Here is a 19,663-nt window from a genome sequence, read left to right as displayed (position 1 = left end):
TAGAAAATCCACCACAAATTCTTTTTATTATTTATTTTAAAAAGTATCTTTATTTACCACATTGAAAACAAATAAAACAAGTACATTCAGTGTGTATAAAACCTTGTGTCTATTGGTGAGGTTTGCTTCACTGCTGTGGCTGTAGATCTACTGTTCCAGTGTAACCGTTGAGTAATTATAAATTATTCAAAGTGGAAAAGTCTGAAAATTAAAGAAAAAGGCAGGTCAACTGCTCTCAGTCCGTCTCCACCTCTCTCAAGTTTCTAACATTTCCACACAAGCATCAAAAAAACACAACGTGCAAATGATCTTTTGATAAAATGTAAATAGACGACTGGATGCCTGTAAATATGAGCGAGCTGTGGAGCTGAACAGTAAAGAGACGAACAGCTGCACTCTGAAAATGAAGAAGGAAAAACGCGCACACACACACACACACACACACACACACACACTCTATAGCATTTCTGTGCACTCTGTGGTTGAGAACAGCAGAGAGCACATCCTGCTGGGCTCAAGTCTACATTAATGTATCTGCAACAAAGACCCCCACTGCTGAGATCTTCTGCCCCGCTGCTAGCTGGGACACGAGTCTGAACTTCACCTCTGGGCTGGAATCTCCACAGCAGGAAGAGCAGCTTAACTACTACAACCTGCAACATTCCTCCATGTGTGTCTTTACCAAACAGACACCTTAAAGTTTACTTTGAACCACTGACGGCACAAACACCGATTTAACTATTAAAACAACCTGCTGTAGATGCTCAGTTTTAACATTCATTCCGAGCTCGTGAGGCACAAGGTGAAAACATCAAACCATTAGTGTTTTTGCAGGTTTATTAACAAAAATTGTACTAGAAAACACAGCGGAAGCATGTGGGTGTGTAGTTAAATCCATAATATTCATCTTTCTAATACACAGCATGTCTCCCTAACACAGGCTTACACATAGGGACACAAACGCACAGCGCTTCATTGGCTAATTCAATAATAAAGCAGGCAGCCAGTCGAGTCTATAGACAGGCAGAATAGAGAGTAACTCATCTCTAACAGTCTGCCGTCTCCTGAGTGTTAAAACATGTAAATTTATGTAGGAGCCCATAGGAAACACATATTTACAATACGTTTAGGTAATCACAAGATATGCGAGGAGGCATTCGAGGCCCTGGGGACGAACGCAGTCAATACAAAAATAGTTTTTATGTGTCATTAATTCCCCCTGCATTCCCCGATACATCCCCCTTTTACCGCAGTAATACAGTAATCACTCACAATCGCACAGAAAATTATCTGCACTCATCTGTGGAACAAAAAAAAGCGGAGGGGCAAAACGGGGCGAGTCGTCCCATTTTAGCTCTCTGCTGCCTCTTTAATGTTCATCTGGGAGCCGCATGGCTGACGTCCATCCCGGCACGGGGATGGGAGTCAGCTCCGGAGCAGCTTAATGACAGTGGGATGTGGATGGTGGACTCGTTAAGAAACACGCACACACAGAGACACACACCTTTTTTCATGCTACATTGCCTGGGCCAGGACAACATAAAGGGTCATCGGCGGTGTGATGGAAAAAAAAGAAAAAGAGGCACCTCTGCGCTCACATTAGGCTGTGATAAGAGGAACCATTTCACCTCTGAGTGATGCCGATGCAAAAACGGACTCAATCCAGCTATAGTAATGAAAGCTGCGCAGATTCAGATGTGAGAAGCCAAATGGTCAAAGAAGTCATTACCTGCCTTTTCATTACGCCCTCCTCTCACACAGCCATATATCGCATTATTAGGCAAAGCCATCAAACCTGATGAATAAGCAAAGAACAAGACAAGCCCATTTTCATTGCCGAGCTAAAGAGAGCAGGTAATTCTGATGGAAATTTGTGTTTTTTTCCCCAAACCACAAACATCATCCCTGTGCAGCTGACAAAGTACAGCAAGACAAACACACATAGTGGAATTACAGTAGCATTTCCACATATAAACGCTCAGTGTCCTCTAGTGGACAAGGAAGATACAGGACACTTGTAATCTTGATCTACTGTTGACACCTAGAGGGCAAAAATTAAACAGCAACTCATAAATAGCTATATATGAGTGGAGGAGACCTTTAAAGAAAATGACACATCCTTCCTAATTGTAATCTTAATCCTCTGTCCATTGTTTTCTTGTAGCTATCGCCTGTAACTTACGAGCACCACTTAAATATTAATCACACTCAAAATGTGATAAGAACGTAAAGTGCTGACTAACAACTTATTGAATGACTATTTGACTTCTTCTCACACGGCCATATGCATATCCTGGTTGTGTGTCACATCTCTTTAATATGTCACAGTAGAAAAGATCTGTGCAAAGAACACTCTGGTGCACAGTGTGCCCTCGGGTGATTTCTAGTGATAATGTAAATTTAACTTACATTAATTTGAATGGTTTACTGATAAAAACCTAAACATCCACATCGTCAATAAGTTCAGTTTAATTATTCGTTTAACAGCAGTTTAGTGCATCAATCATGATGACCAGCATGAATGATGAGGACACTGACAGGACGGGTCAGTGCAGGCCAGACTTTAGGAAGTACTCCTCACATCCCTTTGAAACTAAAAAGAGGTCATTCATCAGCTCGTGCAGCTAGTTTTAAAGCATAAGGACCCTACTAGAAAGCTGCAAAAAAAAAAAAAGTGTTAGGATTTGGATGGGATATTGTGCGCTCAGAGTCACCTGTCCTCGTGTCTGGTGAATTGACTGATCCAATTCTGCACTGAGGAAAAATCTCTTTCCTGTTTGTCTCATGCTTTACCTGCACAATCTAAAACTGAGATTATTTACATGTGCTGTGTAGCCTGCAAAGGTGACCCAGTGTTAAGGCTTAGTAATCATATAGGACTGAGAAAACAGAGGAAAAAGGAGAAACGTCTCTGAGAGTCATGGTTGGCTTAGAAGGCTTCAAAAAGCTCCGGAAAACAGTTATGATGAAAGCCCGGGTCCACCAGAAGCAGTTTGCAAATCCAGCTGACTCCAAATCTGGCAGCAGAGTTGCTCAGTATTTGAAAGTCTCAGGCGAACTTGTGCAAGAGTCCACGTCCTACGTCAGCCTCTTTAGCTTGCACATGTAAATGGGTCCAAAGTTAGCTGCTAGGTGCGGGATGACCATCTCGCCCAGGTGGAGGTCCGGAGCGAAGTGAAAGGTGTTCCCGAACATGCGCATCAGGGGCCTCAGATCCACAACCTGAATGTGATCGAGATATGAGGAAATAAAAGAAAAATGGGCAGTTATTCGAGGTCTGATTTCAGTTTCTGTGCGTTTTATATCTCCCACAACTTTGACGTGTTTCTTATTGATACAAAAAAAGTCTCTCACTAACCTGTAGATGGATGCCATCTTTCTCTCGAGCTTGGTAGATAGCCTGTTCAACCACACTGAGGTTCTGGTTCTGTGAGAGCGTGCAGGTGGAGTAGAGGATCTCCCCACCAGGACAAGCAGCCTGGATTCCCGCTCTGCGGGAAACACAGAGGGTTCGATTTACATAACATCTAAATAAAAGTTCTCACTACCAGCTGTTATTTTGCTTAATTGTGCGCATATTTATATGAAACCATGCAAACTTTAACAGCCTCAAAGCCCATTTTGTTCACATTTCCTCCAAACTTACAGCAGCAGCTCCAGCTGTAGCTGCGGGAGCCTGCGTCTCTCCCCAGTCCGATTCTTACTGAATATGTTGTTGTCGTCCTCCATGAGTGAATGTCTGTCTGTGGTGCAGGGAACGTCAACAAGGACCTGAATTTAGAGGGAAAAAAAAGGAAAGGCTGAACAAAACAACGTTTTTGAATAAAAACATAACGACAAAGAGCAAAACGTGAAAAGGATGACTGTGACAATGTGGCACTGGCTTACTCTGTCAAAAGTGTTGCTTTCAATTTCCCCCCATTTGGTGCCATCGAAAGAGGTGATGCGCAGGTTCTCATTTGTCAAAAAATGCTTAGGAACATAGCTGTGGAGGACCTTCCTCAGTCGTAGTGTTCGAGACACTGAGCTGTCATTTATGCACAAAAACCCTTTGACGTAAACACAAACAGGTGGACGGTTAACAGCAGAACAGCAAATAGAGCATAGGTGATAAAGACTTTTGGCCCGGCGATTCAAAAAACAAACTGAAAAAGGGTAAAAGTACTTTGACTTACTGATGGCCTGGGTCTGAAGCAAAGCCAGGGTCTTGCCTCCTGGAGCAGCACAGAGATCAAGCACGCTGTGACCTTCTTGAACATCCAGTGCAAGACAGGGCAGCAGAGATGCTGCGTCCATCAGGTAGTAACCCAACAGGCCGTTCTTGTCTGGCCTGAAGAGGAGAAAAGAGAACTGAGGATCAGACTGCACGCTGCTAGAAGATGCTGTTGTTAGTAGCAGGACAGGAAATATTGCTCACCTTGCAGGCTTGAATCGTGTCACGTCGCCTCTCGGAAACACTAAACACTTGATGTTTGGGCTTAGAGATAGCTGCTCGCCATCAGCGTCAGAGCTCTTCATGGAAACATCACTAGGTTCCTCTGATTTTTCCTCCAAGCAAGAAGGAACTGCAAATTACATGCCAGTCAATAGATGATATACAGTAAGTGAGTTTTTAATAGTGTTAATTACTAAGATATTGACTTTTCCCAGTGAAATGTTTTAGTAAATAGTCTATTGAATGAATTTAAATCAAATCATTCACACTCCAGCGCTAGCTTCATAAAATTTTCTGAACTCTTCAGAGCATCAGAGATTGCCACAGCACAGCATTTCCTGCATCAGTAATAAGCAATAACCATAACTGTGACTGAGGCTAGCGCACTTACCGTCTTTCTCTCTTTCACTGATGAAATCTACGCATCCCTGAGCTTTGAGCTCTGTCAGAGCAGCGTTATGGGAGAAATTATTGAGCAGGGCTCCATATTTTCTCTCTGACAGCATGGCGAGTCGCACTGAGGGCCACAGCTGCCCCAGCTGAGTGCTATAGGTGGCGTCAAAGTGATGCACGGCCAATCTGGTGGGTGGGAGCTTGGGACGTGTAGCAGCCTGTCAGAGAGCAAAGGAGGAGGACATTTAATATAAATGTTAATTCATTTTTATCAATGCTCTCTTTGTGCCAATTTCAATATAAAATTTAAATGCCCAGGAGAGTGGAAAGCTGGCTTTAATACGTGTAAAATTAGAGTAGACCTATAATGTACATCTGTGTACAAATATATGTACCTGACCATTTTCAGAGGCAAGTTTTCTTTTTGTAAAGCCACACAACACTGACCTATGAATCATTTCAGAACAAATGATGATGAACCAGGGTTGTGTCTTAACAAACAACTTAACAACTTAACAAAGAACCAGTTTTAAATTGTATCTTTAGGCACTTTGTTACTACCAGGCTGTCACAAAACACATCATCTCTTCCAATTTCTTTAATTGAATGTAAAATGAATGTAAAAAAATGCCAAAGATAAAACAGTTTGATAGACAAAAAACATCATTTTTGGACTGATTTGACCAAAGAAACCAGGCGAATCGAGAAAAAAAGGGGCTAAAACCCCCAAACTATCTACAATATGAACAGCATCTGAAAGTCATGTTGGGTGTTGGGGATCTCGTCAAAATGGATGAAACTATAAACACAGAAATGTATGGTCAAATTTCAATCCACTTTGCAACACATCTAGGAAGTGTCTGACTGGCAACAGGATAATACAAGTAAATCTGGATACAAAAACACAAAGTGAAACACTATCAGTCATGGATTGGACCTCCCCAGACGTTCCTGAAACAGTGTGGGGTCATCTTGACAGATAACAAAACAAAAGGCAGCCAACATCCAAAGATGAGCTCTGAATGTCCTTCAAGAAGCCCGAATAACTATTTCTGAAGATTACTTAAAGAAATGACAATAAGCTTGAATAAAGATTAGGATCTCAATCTCACTAATAAGAGAGTTCCTGCTGTGCTGAAGAATAAATGTGGTCAAGGCAAATATTAACTTTCAAGGTATTTAGACCTGTACAACCTCTGTCTTTACCTTATATCAGAATCAGAGTGAGAATACTTCATTAATCCCTAAGGAAATGATGTGGGTTACAGTTGCTCCAAGACAGTAACAGACGAAACGATTTAACTAATACAATATGTTACAGAGTTTACCATTTTTTCTCTTTTTCACTGTGTTTAGCAGCCACACGAGATCTAAATGCAAATACTGTCTGGCATTATTAATGTTGAGCACGTACCCATTTCTCTTTCACTCGGTGTCGTCTGGGTGTCAAACATCTTAAATCTTTAACTTTTCTTAACAGCAGGCTGGTGTCCCAGAGCAGCGCCATCTTGCCGTGCCCCTGCTTTTTTTTCGTCCGACTTTGCGCTGACAGTTAAACAATGGTTCCGCACGCATTGAATATTTGAATGGGGTAGGGCCTTATACAAAATGGAGATCTGTTATTGGTTCACATGGACATCAATAATTTCAGTCAACCAATAGGAAACGTTATCCGGTTATCCTTCTAGTAGTTTCCGGCGTGTGACCGACCTCGCGTCCTCGAACAGAAGTAGTGAAACCGAGGAGTTTCAGCTTTCTGAGTTTTATTTTGTAAAATTGTCAGACATAACCATGGTTTTCGAGAAAAAAATGCTCACACACGGGGACCCCGACGATGAGGTACCGAAAAATATCGTATTGTGTCTTTATAGACTGGTCTGTGTGTGTGTTTGACGAAGTTACCCAAATCTGCTGCTCAGTTTAGCGGTGTAACCTGCGAGTTTACTGTCAGCTCCTTTTAAGACCCTTTAATATAATTATCGCCATTAAACGAGGCTGGCAGCTGACGGTGTTACCCTGAGAGACTGCTTATTTTAACTGTGACTGATTCAGTGCGTTTCATACGGCACAGTTTTATTAGGTGATTACAATATCTGGACATTCTTTAACGTAATTAATAAAAATGTACACAAAACTTAAAAAAAGCCCTATAAATCTGTAAGCTGTGCTGGGTTGTAACTGGATTTTAAAACATTGATATAAATGTCTCTGAATAGGAGGAAGATGCCCCTGCTGAGGAGGAGGAGGAGGAAGAAGAGGAGGAAGAGTTGGTGGTAATTGTTTATTTATTAATACTTATTATAACAACATGTATTCTGGTCACAAACAGCTTTTTATGTAGGACGAAAGGTTGAAAAAACCCTCATACCGGATGGGTTAAAGTCTGACTGATTTATCGGCGGGCCAGTATTATCAGCCGATATTACCTATGTGTCTGTGTATTGGTATCAGCATTTCTATATAACGAATTATATATTTAAAAAAGACAAACAAAAGAAACACCCTTCTTCTATGGTATAAGTGTTGATGAATATTTTGTCCGCCAGAGGGCACTCTGCAGCTTCCCTGCTTGCAAAACTTGTTTGATGCACAACAAACCCAATAACCAGCTGATCTGAACAGTGTAAATAAGTTGATTAAAGAAAACAAAATGCCAGTAATGGATATTGGAGAAATCAGTTTGTTTTCTGTGTTTGAAAGGAAAAGAAATGTATCAAAATACCAGATTTTTACATCACTAGATATAGTATAGGTCTTAAAATATTTACTGGAAGAGCTAGGAATGAGCATAGTGGTGCACAACAAGGTAAGTTTAGTGGCTTAGTGACGGATCTCAAGCTTAACATCAGAGTTTTATATTTTAGGAAATCAGCTCTCTGTGTACCTGGTAACTTACGCTGAAAACATATAACCTAGTCTGGAGGTGATCTTCAGAGTTGTGAGTTAAAATCAGTTGGAAGTATTTTCACTGACTCATGTGCGTGTATTCATTTGGTGATGAAAAACATGTATAAATGTTTTATATTTTGTTTTAATCTGCTATTAAGTCTCTTTTGTACTGCTAGTATTGCACCTACTAGAAAACAGAACGGACAGCAGAATACCTGTTCAATCATTCAAATTAATTTCACTTTGATCTGCTAAAATAATAATGCAGTTTCCACATTAGGCTGTGGGACAGTAACCTTCAATGTTTAAATGGATCCAGTTTAAAATTTCTGAGCGCAGCCATGATGTTAGAGATAAACGGCAGCACTGAGAGCACCCAAGTGTTAAAATAATTAGCTTAAAAGGTTTGTTTTATTGCTCGGTAGAGTAAATCACTTGATTAACATTTTTCTACAGAAATAATAAACAGCACTCCAAAGGGCACTCGTAGGGATCATTTTGAGTAATATGATGCTTCCACAGCATGTCTTTTGTCCTGTCTTCCTTCTCTCACCCCAACCGGTCGCAGCAGATGGCCGCCCCTCCCTGACCCTGGTTCTGCCTGAGGTTTCTTCCTGTTAAAAGGGAGTTTTTCCTTCCCACTGTTGCTAAAGTGCTTGCTCATAGGGGGTCATATGATTGTTGGGTTTTTCTCTGTATGTATTTATTGTAGGTCTACCTTACAATATGAAGCGCCTTGAAGCAACTGTTGTTGTGATTTGGCGCTATATAAATAAAATTGAATTGAATAAAACGCCCCATTTTGAGCACACAGAAAGCCTGGCTTATTAAACCTCTGACTTCATTATAAAATCACCTTCATGGTTTGAGAGTTGTTTTCCTACCAGAGTTTTTGCCATCATTTTCCTGATGATTAGCATGGCTTCCTTTCTTTTTAGGATCCTCTAGAAGCGATAAGAGCCAAGTGTGAGGAGACTGAACACTGTGTGCACTACAAGGAGCGTCTGGAGCTCTGTGAAACCCGGGTCAGTTCAAGGTCCAACACTGATGAGGAGTGTACAGAAGAACTCTTTGACTTCCTGCATGCGCGGGACCATTGTGTAAGTGTGCGCTAGACAAAGGAAAGATTATTCTCCTAGTGAAGATGCTCATCTTCACTTTCTGTCTCTACAGGTCGCACACAAGCTGTTCCACAATGTGAAATGACAACCCGTCCAGTAGACCCGATATAATTTCTGATAATGTAAAATAATCTACAAATGAAGCCTGTTGTTGTTCTCCTGAATTCCCTTTGACTACGTTCCTGACACCTGTTTGTATGCAGTGCATACTAATATAGCTGATAGCAGTATCGACATCAAGAGTCACTAATAACATATTGGAGCATACACTTTAAAAATTTGTGTCAAGAAGGGATTGGCTGTAATGAAAATGTGATGAGGTGGAATGTTGGAGCAAATATGCTGCTACAGTAATGGAAACCGGCTCAGGTTTGGTCATGACGTCACTCTGCTGACCAGAAAATAAAGGTTGTCTTTGGATTCCACTTAGTCTGAGCTGCTTCTTTTCAGAGCATCCGCGTTCTCGGGAGGACTCCATGACTGATGGTTTAATTAGTTTTATCCAGCCACTAACGCTAAATGGTCTCACTGATGTTTACGATGACACAAAATTGGTCTCTGGCATTTCTATTTAATGGCGCATGCACTGGAACACTTGTCCCACGTTTGCAATTTTTGAAAAGCAGTTGAGGTAAAGTTAATTAGATCAGAGCATTTTTTCTCTCCCCACAGCTTTAACACAGACACGGTTAATTCCCTTACATCATCCCAAACGGGTGGGAGAATGTTAGGAGTGGATGCTGCCACTCGGTGACTAAAGGCAGCTATAGATTTTATTTTCTCCCCGAGACCTCTAAAGCCAAGGAGCGTCATTGTTTGAGTGTTTTTCCTCCCTTAAATATTAAGGACTGATAAAAAACTTCACACAAATAATTTGGCTAAAATTTTATTTGAATACATGTAAAAAAATAATTTAAAAAAATAACCTCTGAAAAAAAAAAAAAAGTATAGTGATGAGCAGATGGTGGCAGTGTGACTCCAAGTAGAGATTGAAGTCTCAAGAAAATAAGGTTAAATGGTGAAATAGCTCAATAGCTCATGCACATAGTGCATATCATTAGAGTGGATTTAGAGCCAGCCTCACCATGCATTTTCTTTATTGTTGCTAACAAAATCATCCATGGAGGCCTGCAGAGAAAAATGAGGACAAAGAAGATCATAAGTACAGCTGGTGAATGAAGTTTTTCATCCACAGCACTCCAGTGTAGTTTGATCCATCTCACCAACTCTAGGGAAAAAGGAGCTTTCCAAAATATTACCTGAGAGATTTGGTCTCATTTTGTTCTGCTTAACATAAACTTAACATTGAAGTGAAACTGCAGAGCTTAACATTAAACTATATAAAAATGAAAATGAGAAACTGAAAAAAAAATGAAAATGTGAGATACGAATAAACATCTTCTACAGGCTGAGGTAATATTTGCCCTCACCTGCATGAGCAACCTTTCCTTCCTCAGTTTTCTGTAGAAGAGGAGGACTTCTGGGTCTGCCCGGACCACGCGGGGGTCAAAGTCCATGACCCTTAGACCCTCGAGGCTCCGAGCCCGAGACAGGGCCACGTAAGCCTGGCCACTCTCAAACACACGAGCCAAAGATATTTCCACACAGTCCAGCGTCATTCCCTTCAAAACAAAAGCATAAAACCATAACATGATAACCATCATTGTTACATAAAAACAACATGTACTGATGGAAGTCCAGTGTTTGAAAAACCCAAAAAGCTGACTACTCGATTCTAGGATTCAACTACAAACCCCAATTAGAAAATTGTTATGTTGCTGCTTAAATTGCAAATAAAAACACAATGTACCATTTAAAGAAAACATTCGCTCATTTTGAATCTAATGGCAGCAACAGCTCTTAAAACAAAAAAGTTGGGACAGGGTGTAGCGTCCACTCTTCTTTTAGCAACAGTCCATAAACATCTAAACACTGAGAAAACCAGCTGCTGGACTTTGGAGAAAATTATTATTATTATTATTCTTTTAAAACCCAATAATGTTTCTGACCTGATGTTCATCCAGCTGTTTCTTTTTAATACCACTTTTCCAGCCTTTGTCGCCCCCATTTTTTGAGACATTTGCCGCCCCCATCAAATTCATCACGAGCTAATATTTTTCAGGACATGGTAAAATGTCTCAGTTTAAACATCTGATGTGTATTTTTGTTTTGTTGTGAATAAAATCATTGCATTTTTAAATTTTACAAGATCCCAGCTTTTTGTTAGCTGGAGGGAAACAAACAAAGGGTAATTGTTTAGTCTATAGTATAAGATTTGTGACAGGCCAGGAGCATCAACTTTCAGATTCACCTGACCAGCGTATACACCTCCAACCTGAAATTATAATTTATTCAGGTCACACTATGAGGACATTGGTATGGAATCTAATTTTTACATCCTTGTGCCCTGACATGTCTGCTGTAGATCACCCGTTTGCACTCATTGGTCATTACCAATTAACCCAATTATCCAGAGATGACCCTTTTACCTTTAGCTAGATTCTCAGATGGAGGTTAGGATATTGAGTGTGTTGGTGCAGCAGAGCGGAAGATTGGCAATTGTTGAGTTACAGCTTGTGGTTAGATTGGGCCTCTATAGCAATTTTCCTTCAAATTGAATTGTTGCACTTAGTTTTCCCTGCCTGTTATACGTTCATTATACGATTTAAAATGGCCAGTGGGACTTTCTATGTGATATTGTTGTTTTTGTGCTTTCTAGGTGGCATTAGAACAGTGAGGAAGGGAGAAAACAAGAGAGAGGAAGAGGACAGACCCTGGTCTGGCCAACTCTTTAACAGAGAGCCAGTCAAGTAAATTTGTGTTAAAATCTCAGAAAATGAAGAGATAATTAAAAATAAATAAATTAAAAAAAATCAAAAAAATCTTACATTTATAAAGATATTATTCTGGTATATTTTAAGATGTGAAAAGAAAACTAAATTAGTGGTGTGTCCAACAAGCCAAAACAACTTGTTACTTTTACAATATGTTTGCTAATGTCAGCTATAGACAATAAAAAGCCTTTGAAATCAAGCTGAACATTCAGAACATGTTAAACAGAGGAACTCTGTACTTCGCTCATAGTGACAAACAGGAATCTGCGATTAACTGATTTTTAAATTGATCACAATGTGAATTATTTTATTTTATTTTTTTAAATAAAGTCAGCAATTGTAGCGATTAGGTTATGTAGTTTTTACTGCATAGCCACCACTGTTCCATTTTTGTAACTGGTCCAAACTAATAAAGATAAAAGTAATAAATATATTGGATGGCAAATATTTCCATGTAGTGGAACATAGAGTAAATTAAATATTCATTATATTCCATATATTCCTTTTTCTAATTTTTTATCCCACATTTTTAATTTATTACACTGAACACTGACAAAGTGCAGCTTTTCAAAGTTGGTGACAGAGAGAAAAAGATGTTTAGCAGGTATAATGTTCACCATCTGCAAACCATGTGACTAGATCAAGTTTAAAACAATATTTTTATAGTTACAAAAGGAGAGAAATATGTTTCCAGTAACAAGTGCAAACATGTCCAAAGAGTTTAAGGCAACTAACAGGCTCTGCTTGTACAACATTTCAATACAATCCATTTTATAGCTGTTGCAAGGCGGTGGACCATTGAACATAATTTGGCATGCAAGACAATCCAAATATAAACATACTCAAGCTTTCTTTTTAAAAAGAAAAATACAAAAATGAGCACCATCTGCACCTCTGAAATTGCCTTCTGTCTTCCTCTCACTCTCATGTTAACCAGGAGGCAAAGTGAATAATATGATGCTGGAATTAGACCTAATCATGCCATTTTTTTGTTGTTTGTTTTGTTGCTGTGAGGCAACAGTGCACCACCGTGCTTCACAGTTTTGAACTAATTTTTCATTTTTTAATTTTAACTTTTTAAATAATCATGTAAACAGTTTATCAAAGACAAACCCACATAAAACACTGGTGTCCCATGGCAACACCAAACAACGTGCTCTACAAAGAAAATATAAGGTCATCATCGGGAAGTGAGCACCGAATGTTTACTGACCTGGCTCTTGTGGATGGAGATGGCCCAGGCCAATTTGAGTGGCAGCTGCTGTCGGCTCAGGTGGATCCCACCACCGGACTTAAACACCCAGCGCTCTGGCTTCAGCACCTCTGTGACGCCGCACAGGAAACGCACACGTGGGAGTCCTGTGGAAACAAACAGCATTGGACAAGATGCCAAGGATGTAGACAAGTGTGTTTCCTAAAAAAGTCAAACTAATATGCAATCCTGTCTTGCCATTGCTTCCGTAGGATTTTTAACAAATATATTTTCACAGCTAGGTACGGACCATGTTTTCCAGACTCAAAATCAACCACGACACCTCGTGCTCCATTCACTAGACCTCGAGCAACATCCAAGTTCTTTGTCAGCATGACCTTAAAAATACAAGCAAGCAGCAGTAAAGCAGGTGTTAAAAAGGGTTTGTGTAAAATAAAATGGTTTCTCTGGGAACACACACACGTACGCGCACACACACCTGAGCTCCCACTTTGAGTTCGATCAGCCTGCCGACAGGACTGTGAGCATCTATAGTGTTGACCAGCACTGGGTCGCTGTCTAGTGCCTCAAACAGACGCGCTGACCCTAAGGAGCAGTGAGAGATTAATTCAACTGAAAACTAGTGGTACTTCTTAAAGGAATGTGTAAACAGACAGTAAATGCGATGGGGGAAATGAAAGGGAAGACCTTAAACATACATATAAAAATCTGTTGCTACTGTTGGCCAAATACACTCCAAAGTTTCCGGAATAGTTGTGTCCATGAAAATACTGGTACACCACTACAGGAAATGACAAAATCAGCACCTTGTTGAGACTGAAAGCACCTGTTTGGGGTTCATCTTGGGTGAAACTGGGCATTTGGGGAGGCAGAAACATGTAAACACAACTTGAATGTATAGAAACAGCAGGAAAAAGAGTCAGAGTTGAGCTTTTCACAAAGTTATGGTTTTTTGTTCAGACGATCAGAAATGTCTATGCCAGTTAATGAAACAGTTTGGAAAATAAATAAATAAAACATTTCTCAAATTGCCAGGCAGGACAGACCACACTCTTGAGAGGAAATGGATTATAACAAGGTTGCCATATGTGTTGTCCATTTTCAATTGGATCCAAACCAAACAAAGTAACACGTGTTTCTTTTTTTTGTGGGCGGGGCAATCAGAAGAATTCAGACCTGGTAATTGCTGGAGTTTGTTCTCGTTGGTGAGATCCACGTCATCTTTGTGTGTGCACAGCCTGGTCGCTAGGATACCGTCCCTTTCAATCTGATGGTTGGCACTTTTGATCAGCTTGGCTGTGACTTCCTCCGTCACCCTGAATTGTGTTAATTGACAAAAACAAACAAACAAACCACAACCTTCCTTTAAAACTTTTCCTGCCCAATCAGACCAATTCAAAAACCTTAACAGCCTCGAGGACATTTATAACATACGTACATAAGTGGAAACAACATGGTGTAATACAATTTCAGGTGAGATTGCATTAGTTGAACAAAACAAAATGTGATAATGAAACAGGGTTACCTCCCCACCCTCACTGCCTGCAGGAGGGAGATGAAGCTCTGGTCTGTTTGCCTCCGCACTTCCGTTAACTCCATATTGATCTGGATCACCTTACGCCAACTCCTGGCCTGAAGGGTCAGAAAGTGGAAAAGTTCATCTTCCCCAAAAATGCATTAATGCTCTCGAGGAAATACGCAGAACAGAATAGACGTGTTGAAAAATGCAACGACTCAGTGCAGTCTCTCAGCACCAGAAAAGTAAATGCTTAACAATGCATAGAAATCACAGCCTTAACATCTAGTTTACACAAATAAATGCATTAAATATGATATTGTCATCTTTTAAAAATTGCTCTTCTAAGTAAGCCAGTTTCTTTCCAAACTTCTTTTACTTTAAATAATAGGCCTGGAACTAAGGGCCTAATCACTCTGTAATTAAATGGATTTTCACTATTTTATTTGAAATTACAATGCAAGTTTATTTACATACAAATACTAGAATAAGCGCGTAAGGGGGTTAGACTTTTACAGCAACCTGTACTCTAAGAAAATTTAAGTTATGGCAATTTTATGATAATTTTGCAGAAAAAAAACCAACAATATTTCCTTATAGTGCATCACAAATACGCTGTACTTTTCAGGACACGGGCGTAGCATGGAGTGGATCAGTCTCACCTTTTTACATCACATATGTGGACGTGCATAATGGATGTTCTATTATTGAAATGTCCTTTTATTTTAGCAAATTAAATGCAATATGGGCCATTTTCCATTAGCAACTTACAAGAAAAAAAAGTAAATACCATCAAAATTTGCAAGCGTATGTTTCCTTTCACAGTCACTGTTCAAACATAACTTTCAAAACGAGTGTACAGGAAAAGACCGTCTCTTATCCTGTAAAATACCTGGAAGTTGGGCACCATTTAAAATTACTTAAAATGAATAACAGAGTAATATGGGTTTCCTTTTCTATAAAACACCCAAAGTTATGCAACACTTCAAAAGTACTTGCACATTACGTCCAATTATTTAAGCACACTTAAATTTACTTGCATGATAATTAATAATGCTTTTTCCTGACTTGTTACCGCCGTATTCTAATGTACCTACGTCTTTGTTTTATTTGTAGGTAAATATTTTTACATTGTCATTTAAAATTTTAAAAAAGTGGGAAGTTAGACCCTTAGTTACAAGCTGTATTATAAAGCGTTACCTCAACTTCTAAGAGGCTCCACTATGATCTGACCTGAAAACAGAAGCTGGCTTTTTCTTTTCCCTTAGAAACTGGAGGCAGCTGAAGAAAGTCACCACAAACGATCAGCTGGATCCCTCCAAATGGCTCGGTAGACCTCCTCACCGACCTGCAAGATTTCAAAGAGTTTTAGCCAAGCATTTGTCTGTCAGACAAATTTGACTCTAGAATACTTCGACTCAGAGAGGAGTTTGTGGTAGAATCAGTGACACCAGAGTGTCCACGTCCTGTGGCTCCAAACCAAGCTCAAATCAGCACACCACCAGTTTTTATGATGTGTTTGTGCTGACATGCTGTGTTTGTGTGGTGCTGTGTGTTATGAGCAAACATCTCCACTTTAGTCTCATCTGTCCAAAGAACATTGTTTCACAAGCCTTGTGGTTTGTTTAGATAGAACTGCTTTAAATTTCTCTTTTCAGAGATTTTCTTAGTGTATTTAATTCTTGGTCCACATGTGTGCGTTGTTTTAAGGCAATTTTTACAATACTGCAGATCTAATTTAAACTGACTTGTTACTGCCATCAAAATAAAGAAGTAAAATAATATTTAACAAAATAAAAGATCTTCTTGACTTCAGCTCTAACAAAACCAAACTTTAAGCAAACACTTGCTATGGACTATGCTAGTATGTACATTTACATTTTGGAATAAATTAACATTACAAAGTCATTTTCGATCTCAGTCCAGGAGCCCATCTTTGAATCACCATCCTCACCTAGCTACTGCCTCGAGCTTGTCAAAGAACTGAGCCTCCACCATGGAAATCTCATCAATGATAAGGTGTCGACAGCTAGTCCAGTGCTGGAGCACCCCGGGCCTCTGAGCCAGCTCGATGCACTGCTCCACTGGGGCAGAGCCTGAGCCAATACCTGGAAAGAGCAATGATTCAGAGAATGGAAAGAAGATAGCCAGGAAGAACAAAAATGATTAACACCCTTGCAAATACTCAGCTCACATCCTACTGTATATTAAGATTTAATTAAAAAGGTCTGTTAAAAAGTGAAAAGATATCCGAGGAGCCCGCCTCAAAGATTTAAAGATTCATAAAGTGAAACGGGGCATCAAGCAGACATTGAAATGAGTCCAAGGATGTGGTTTTAATTAACCGAGTAAAGAAACAAAGAAGGGGCCAATTATAAGGACAGCTAAAACGATTATCCATATTTATCAGCTATATCCACTAAAACCTGTAATTTTAAGCAGTCTGTACTTATATAAAGTTTTTCTACATTTTCTATCCAATTTGAGCATTCAAAGTGTGTTCTTGCCACACGCACATTAATCTGAGTGCTTTTTTGTTTGCTTAAGGCTAAGCACTTAACCTCACACTCCAATGGAAGCAAATCAAGGTTCAGCATCTTGATGTATTCGCAATTTAATACATGCAGGCTGGGGAGCCAAGGATCTTCAGACCTGATTAGAAAAGGAGCTGCTCTAACAGTTGACTCCAAGAAAAGGATCAGCAGAATAATTATGTTTGTGCTTATAACCAATTTTCCCATTTCAGTTTTAGAACAAGCTTTAAAAAAATGATACCTGTAAATTGACCAATTATTTGTGTCATCTTGTTGATGCTGTGGGAAATAAATTGAGCTCCAGATAGTCACAGTGATTATATTAACACACTTCAGATAATTGACTGACCAGCAAAGTTGTGTAACGTTGTTCCTCCGATGTGACACGCAGCCACTCCCGTGCTGGCTGTGGCAAAAGTGCTCTTTGGTGGAAGAGATCCCATGATTCTCTTGAGCAAGAAGGACTTCCCTGTACCTGAAAACACAACCGAGCAATATTTACACCAAGCTGTGTTGATGAAAATGTCACAAGAGGGATTTTATAAGCAAGATGCAGCCTGTAATTTAGCAGAACAGTCAGACAAAACAAGTAGTTTCTCAGTGTCATCACTGTGAAGCTTTATCTTTGTGCACTTTTTACCTGCACTTCCGGTGAAAAAGACATTCTTGCCACTCAGCACTGCACTGAGAACAGCAGCCTGCTCTTTGTTAAGCTTGCGTGATGGTAAGGAGAGGATTGGCTTCTTACTCGGGTTGGCCTTTACCTGGAACAATGACAATATCTGCTGTCATCTTTGTTTAAGTGTAACCCACAGTGTGAACAGAGAGAATGTGTTCAGGACACCAGTGCCTCCTGTGGGAAACAGTCCTGCAGTTTGCTGTGACGCAACCTGAATGTAAATGGGAGAGAGTGCTGTGTGTACAACTCACTGGGCTGAAGTTACAGTCACTCCTGGAGCGTTTGACCTGCTGTCCTGTACCTGCAGCGGTCATCCTATTACTGCGGTCCGTCAGTCCGTTAGGAGCCACTTTGCTTCTCAGCTCCTTGACTTTCTGGATGTCTTTTTGCTGCAGGGGGCTGATGGCCTCGAAGCTGCGGGGCAGGCCGGCCTTGAGCTTCTCTCGGTTGCTCAGAGGCTTGCTGCCCTGCCAGGCCTGGTGTTTGATGCTCAGGGTTTTGAGAAAGAGGCTAAGCTGGTCAGTTGGACAGTTTGACATGAGGACCTGGATGTTTTCAGGGACCAGTTTCACGGTGCACTTCCCATCTCTGGCAAACTTGGTGAAAAGTTTGAACTCTTTCAGATGGTAGCTTTGGGGCACTTTGCCGTCGTGGACTCGCAGGATGATCTCCTGGTACTCATTCCGGCCCAGAATTACTGAGGCTTTGCGGATGACCTTCCTCCGGGTGGCCTGTCCCGAGCTGTTGAGCTGCTCCACCGTCACAGTGCACTGAAGCTGTGCGCCGTCCTCTCCCGATAACATCACAGCGACTCTGAGCACAAAAACATACTTAACATGAATTAACAGTAAAACTAATAACACTGTAGCTGCCAGAGTGCATGAATCTTACAAAGAGGAAACGCTACTATGGTTTAAGAAAGTCTGAATTCAAAAGCAGCCGTGCTTGTACTACTCAACCTAAACAAACAACAAAGCTAAATATGCGATCCGGGTTTAAAATCAACCTCTTAACACTGTTTTAAAATACATTTGTGCTAACCTTTGTGTGTCAGCTGCTCCTGCACTTCTGAACGCCGATTTTCAAATTGTCGGTGCGTGAGATCAGCCAATAGCAAAGCGATGCTCCCGGCCAATCAGAGAGAGGAGATTTAACATTACAACCAATGGGAGATGACAAATGACGCCCCCTTGCTTCCTGCGACCAATCAGTGAGCCCGTTGTCGTGACGTTGACTTTTGAGTGAAATACACATGGCTATCCGGAAATTACAATGAAGGCAGACAAATCAGTCCGGTGAGATCTCAACAAAGCAGCTATTCTCACTTCAAATTTAACAGAAAACACATTTAACAGATTGTTTTTGAGTCCTTCGGAAGCATTTGTAGTCTACCTTAAGTGCGCATGCGTCAACCAGTTGTTCCTCCTTTTTTTCTTCAACTTTTTTCTTACTTATTTCTTTGTCTTTTACTTTGACAAAGTAAGTCATGGGGTGTTTGTCACATAATGCCCTTAGGAATTATTAATGTATTCTGATCAATTCTGATTGAATATTATCTTCAATGTATAAATTCGTAAATATTTTTGTGATAAGACACGCTACAGTTAGCAAGAAACCACAAAGACAAAGTACTGTGCAAAAGTCCTGAATCACACGTCGTTTCTTAATATTTTTATATTTTATATGTTACTAGGAAATGGGAACTAGGTGCAGAGATTAATGACTGAGTGAAATACACGTGGAAATACAGTATGTGGATATTGGCTACCTTTTGTTCTGCTCTGTTAATCCTGCATTGCTTCAGTAATGTTGAGGTCTGGGGATGCCATGACTGATAGTGTCAAAGGTGTGTTTTTCTTTTCATGGATGAATCGTTGGCAGTGTGTTTAGGATCACGGTCGTGCTGAAAGATGTAACTCTTGCTAATCACACACTTTCCAGATGATATTACACAGTGGATTAAAATATGGCCATACTTTTTGCGTTTACTATTCCATTGATTTTGACAAGATCATTAACACTGCTGGCTGACATGCAGCCCCAAACGAT

General features: G+C 40.2%; 3 protein-coding genes across 3 annotated transcripts; 1 reads left to right on the top strand and 2 right to left on the bottom strand.

Moving 5' to 3' along the window:
* Nucleotides 1-825: 825 nt before the first annotated feature.
* nsun4 (NOP2/Sun RNA methyltransferase 4) lies at nt 826-6,351 on the bottom strand. Its single transcript, XM_085253955.1, has 8 exons — nt 6,243-6,351; nt 4,827-5,046; nt 4,418-4,565; nt 4,176-4,330; nt 3,889-4,049; nt 3,647-3,771; nt 3,359-3,491; nt 826-3,222 (listed from the first exon to the last, which is right to left on the bottom strand). The coding sequence occupies exons 1-8, from the start codon at nt 6,333-6,335 to the stop codon at nt 3,079-3,081; spliced, it is 1,179 nt and encodes a 392-aa protein (XP_085110081.1). The 5' UTR covers nt 6,336-6,351; the 3' UTR covers nt 826-3,078.
* A 158-nt stretch (nt 6,352-6,509) lies between these two features.
* Nucleotides 6,510-9,263, top strand: LOC146553863 (cytochrome b-c1 complex subunit 6, mitochondrial-like). Its single transcript, XM_085253956.1, has 4 exons — nt 6,510-6,667; nt 7,045-7,101; nt 8,656-8,817; nt 8,891-9,263. Exons 1-4 carry the CDS (start codon nt 6,620-6,622, stop codon nt 8,921-8,923), a joined length of 300 nt encoding a protein of 99 aa, XP_085110082.1. The 5' UTR covers nt 6,510-6,619; the 3' UTR covers nt 8,924-9,263.
* Nucleotides 9,264-9,708: 445 nt separating this feature from the next.
* Nucleotides 9,709-18,683, bottom strand: pif1 (PIF1 5'-to-3' DNA helicase homolog (S. cerevisiae)). The gene is made up of 13 exons (XM_085253954.1): nt 18,656-18,683; nt 17,866-18,427; nt 17,576-17,699; nt 17,285-17,410; nt 16,356-16,509; nt 15,635-15,749; nt 14,411-14,517; nt 14,062-14,201; nt 13,364-13,470; nt 13,175-13,262; nt 12,886-13,031; nt 10,269-10,460; nt 9,709-9,966 (listed from the first exon to the last, which is right to left on the bottom strand). Exons 2-13 carry the CDS (start codon nt 18,415-18,417, stop codon nt 9,919-9,921), a joined length of 1,899 nt encoding a protein of 632 aa, XP_085110080.1. The 5' UTR covers nt 18,418-18,427; nt 18,656-18,683; the 3' UTR covers nt 9,709-9,918.
* Nucleotides 18,684-19,663: the final 980 nt, after the last annotated feature.

The sequence above is a fragment of the Mchenga conophoros genome, linkage group LG18 (genome assembly GCF_057382185.1).
Source record: "Mchenga conophoros isolate Kocher_MC1m ecotype Shallow Benthic linkage group LG18, M_conophoros_male_GT1.1, whole genome shotgun sequence".
NCBI classification, from domain to species: Eukaryota; Metazoa; Chordata; class Actinopteri; order Cichliformes; family Cichlidae; genus Mchenga; species Mchenga conophoros.
Note: the sequence above shows the minus strand (reverse complement) of the source record. Positions and strands in the feature narration are given on the sequence as shown.